This window comes from Zingiber officinale, chromosome 6A (genome assembly GCF_018446385.1).
Source record: "Zingiber officinale cultivar Zhangliang chromosome 6A, Zo_v1.1, whole genome shotgun sequence".
Lineage (NCBI taxonomy): Eukaryota > Viridiplantae > Streptophyta > Magnoliopsida > Zingiberales > Zingiberaceae > Zingiber > Zingiber officinale.
Window position 1 is genome coordinate 51,536,648 of NC_055997.1, and position 4,072 is coordinate 51,540,719.

The 4,072-nt window shown below is 46.4% G+C and overlaps 1 protein-coding gene across 1 annotated transcript; it reads left to right on the top strand.

Annotated features, from left to right (window-relative positions):
* Positions 1-488: 488 nt before the first annotated feature.
* On the top strand, positions 489-989 carry LOC121994794 (circumsporozoite protein-like). The gene has a single exon (XM_042548712.1). The coding sequence runs from the start codon at positions 489-491 to the stop codon at positions 987-989; it is 501 nt and encodes a 166-aa protein (XP_042404646.1).
* Positions 990-4,072: the final 3,083 nt, after the last annotated feature.

A 4,072-nucleotide genomic window follows, 5' to 3' on the forward strand; every position in this document is an offset into this window, starting at 1 on the left:
CGTATCACATATACAACACGCACAATCACACAAAAATCGCCCGCAGGCTATATTATGAATTACAACACATTTAGGCTATGTTTGGTTGGGTGTAATGTAATCAAACTTGTAATGTAATCAAATTTATAATGTAATGTAATGTAATCTTGATTACATTACTACATTTGGTAATATAATGTATGTAATCTTTGATTACAAGGGTGATTACATTCTTTTATTTGGTATCCATTATTTTTTATAAAGAATGTAATTTATATTATTATAAAATGACAAAAATATCCTTCGACTTCTACCGACAGGTCGCCGCACCTTTGTCGGAGCTTGCGTCCGGTGACTGATGACCGTCGGGCGGCGACGGTCAACGATCGGCGGCTGGTAACCGGCGACGACGACGGCGGTCGGCGACGGCCGGCGATCGGTGGTAGCAGCGGGGGCGGCGGCGACGGCAGCCGGTGACCGACGGCGGCGGCGGTGGTCTGCGACCGACGATGGCGGCGGTGGCCGGCGACCGACGGCGGCGGTGGCCGGCGACCGACGGCGGCGGCGGCGGCCGACAACCGGTGGCGGTCAACGACCAACGGCGGCGGCCGACGATCGACGGCGGCGGCGGCCGGCGGCGACCGACAACCGGTGACCGACGGCGGCGGCCGGCGACCGGCAACCGGCGGCGGCGGCTGGTGACCGGTGATCGGCGGCGGCCGACGACCGACTGCCGGCAATCGGCGGCGGCCGGCGATCGGCGATGGCGCCAACGACAGCGGCTAGTGACAGGTGACCGACAGCTGTCGGCGACCGGTGATGGGCGGCTGCCGGCAACCGGCGGCGGCCGGCGATCGGCGATGGCGGCGGCCGACGGCCGGCGACCGGCGGCCGACGGCCGACGACCGGCGGCCGGCTGCCGACGGCCGGCGGCCGGCGGCCGGCGACCGCGGCCGGTGACCTACGGCGGCGATCGGTGGGCGGGCGGCGGCCGACGGGTGGTCGATTAACTAGGGGTATATTCGGCATTCAAATTTTGGTTAAATAGTGACTTCGTAATGTAATCGAATTACATAGTATTTGTTTTGTAATCCAGATTACAAAACTTCACTACCTTTTGTAATCGAGATTACATTACATTACAGGTTTAAAATTAAAACAAACAAAATAATCAGCCTTGTAATGTAATCCTGATTACATTACAAGGCAGATTACACCTTACCAAACGTAGCCTTAGTCCAATCAAATTGGGTTTTGGGCCATGACCATCATAAAAATTATACATAATTCTAAATTATGTAATTTCCATAAATTTCTATAATTTTTCTACTACTTTTACAATTTTATAAGTTATAATTTCCCGGCGGTCCCGTTTAGTGATTTTCGGGTGCGATCAAGGGACAATGCCCCTTGCGGGGTTAGGGGCAGCACCCCATCTCGTGAAATGAGTCTCACGAGTGTCCCATGATCATCTTACAGCGCCCTAAGCCGCTGTCCCAAAACATTTTGGGCAAGACCTTGCCGTTTCGGAAGGAGGTGTTTCTCAGTAGTCAAAGCCTACAACTGACCAAACACTTGTTGCTTCGCTTCTATGAGAAAAATATCCATAAAATACATAAAAACAGTAAATATACAAAAACTTACATATCTGTAGTTTTTCATAAAAACCAAAATAAAACACGTACATGATTCGCGCGTGGCTCTGATACCACTATTGGGACTTTCAAGCTACATAAACCGCTTTTTGCGTTGCGGAAACCCCGAAGTCTCATGCCACCGGATCCGTGCGAAGATTAAAATTTAGTGTACTTGTTTTTCTAACCTAGATCTACACTAGATCTACATGTTAAAGAATTTATACCTTTGATGTGAGGCCCTTCGCTTATCCCGCTCGTCCAAGGTTCGCCGGATCTTAAGGGTGTCAAGTGAACACCCCTCAATGTGTATCCACACGAACAAAAAAGGATGGAGAAGAAATCTTAGAGTGTGCTAGCACTCATGGAGGTTTTGGCCAAGGAGGAGGAGAGGGAGAGAAGAGAAGAGAGAAGGAAGAAGATGGAGTTACACAAGCACACCAAATGCACACTTAAGTGGTCGACCACTTAATGGAGGAGTTTTTATCTCCATGGTATACCAAGGGTCACAACTCTTGGTCTCTCTTATGAGGTGGCACACACTCATGTAACCTTTGATGATGTGGTACATCATCATTGGATGGGCCTATGCCAAGTCACAATGGCATGACATTTGGTCAAGTCAAGGTCAAGTCAAACTTGACTCTTCATCTTCCCTCTCAAGTCAAGTCAAACTTGACTTAAATTCTCCCATGGTTGATCAAATCCAACCTTTGATTCAAGTCAATTTAATTTATTGAATCTCTATCCATTAAATTAAATTGATTCAATGAGTCATAATCTAAATTAGACTCATTGGACACATGAATCAAATTGAGTCCAACTCAATTAGTCTAGTTTGGATTTCTCTTAATCCAATTTGGTTCATCACATGAACCTAATCCTCTTTGGTTCATCATATGAACCTAATCTCCATCTAATTGCCCTTTGTGTGTGACCCTATAGGTTCTTGTAACGTTGGCAATGCTCCTAAAACCTTTTAGAAGTATAAGTAATGAACGGTATCTAGCAACACATCATTACTACCCAAGTTACAAGAATGTTGAGATCCAACATCACTTTGTGACTACTAATTGCGACTCTTCACAATATATGACAATGTCCTTCTATCCTTGACATCTAGATTGATCAATTTGAGGCATAGACGGTGTCATCCTTTGATCAATCTAAATCTTGAACTCCAAGTAGACTCACTATAATCAAATGAGCTCAATATCTCATATTGACTCATTTGGGCATGACCATGCACTTAGTGGTCTCACTCTATCATTTGGGCATGACCATGCACTTAGTGGTCTCACTCTATCAAGAATAATGATGTCACTCCTGTTATATATGAGGGATAGATCCCATCTACATCACTCACATCCCTCCGCATAATTTGTTACATACCCAGTAATCGCCTTTAAAGTCCACCCAGTTACGGGTGACGTTTGATGAAGCCAAAGTATGCAACTCATTATGTAGGGAACAATGGTGACTTCAGGTCCAAGGACTAATAGTCATACTAATAGCCACATGAGAAAGTATATGACACTCATATAACGATCCATGATACTTTCTCATGGTGGGTCATTCAGTATACATTCTCCAATGCATACCTATGTGTCAACTTGATATATCTATATCCATGACTTGTGAGATCAAGTCATCGAGTTGACCTACATGCTAGTCTCGTCGCATTAACATTGTCTCTAAATGTTAATACTTGACTAGGAATGATTAAGAGTAGTGTTCTCTATATCATCTCACTATCGATTCAACCAATCGATTGATATAGATAAGAACCTTCTACTCTAGAACGCTATTATACTTAGTTATTTGGCACCAATACAAGTAAGTATAATAACCAAAACAAATGCCTTTATATACATAGGAATATGATACAATGAGTCCATACAACAATCATCATATGGTTGGCTCTAGGGCTCTAACTAACAGAAGGATCGCTGGACGGAGGTCCTGGACGACGTAGAATGGCACCAAGTCGATTCTCTCCCTGACGGCTTGCTTCCCGGCTCTCCCCTCTTGAGGAAAAGGGTTAAAGCCCTTTTATAGGCTAGGGCGCGGCTACGGCGGCATGGCCGTGTAAGGATGGCACGGCGATGCCCTTTTTTGTATCTAGCTACGCTGCATGGCCGTGTCAATTGGCATGACCATGTGAACCTGGGGCTCAGCTCTGGGGACACAACCATGCAGGATTGCACGACCTTGTACTACTTGGTTGTGGTCATGGGGGGCACGACCGTGCAAGTATGCACGACCATGCTCTGACCTACCTCTAGGTTGGCCGCACGGTCGTGCAAGAGTTGCATGGCCATGCACTTCTCCTCTCCTGTTTGGTCACACGGTCGTGCGAGGTTGCACGACCGTGTTCTCTGGTACGTTCCGGTGTGTTGACAATCATTGTTTTTGCTCCGAAAGTTGTCCCTGTCAACACAAAACCAAACAAAGAGCAG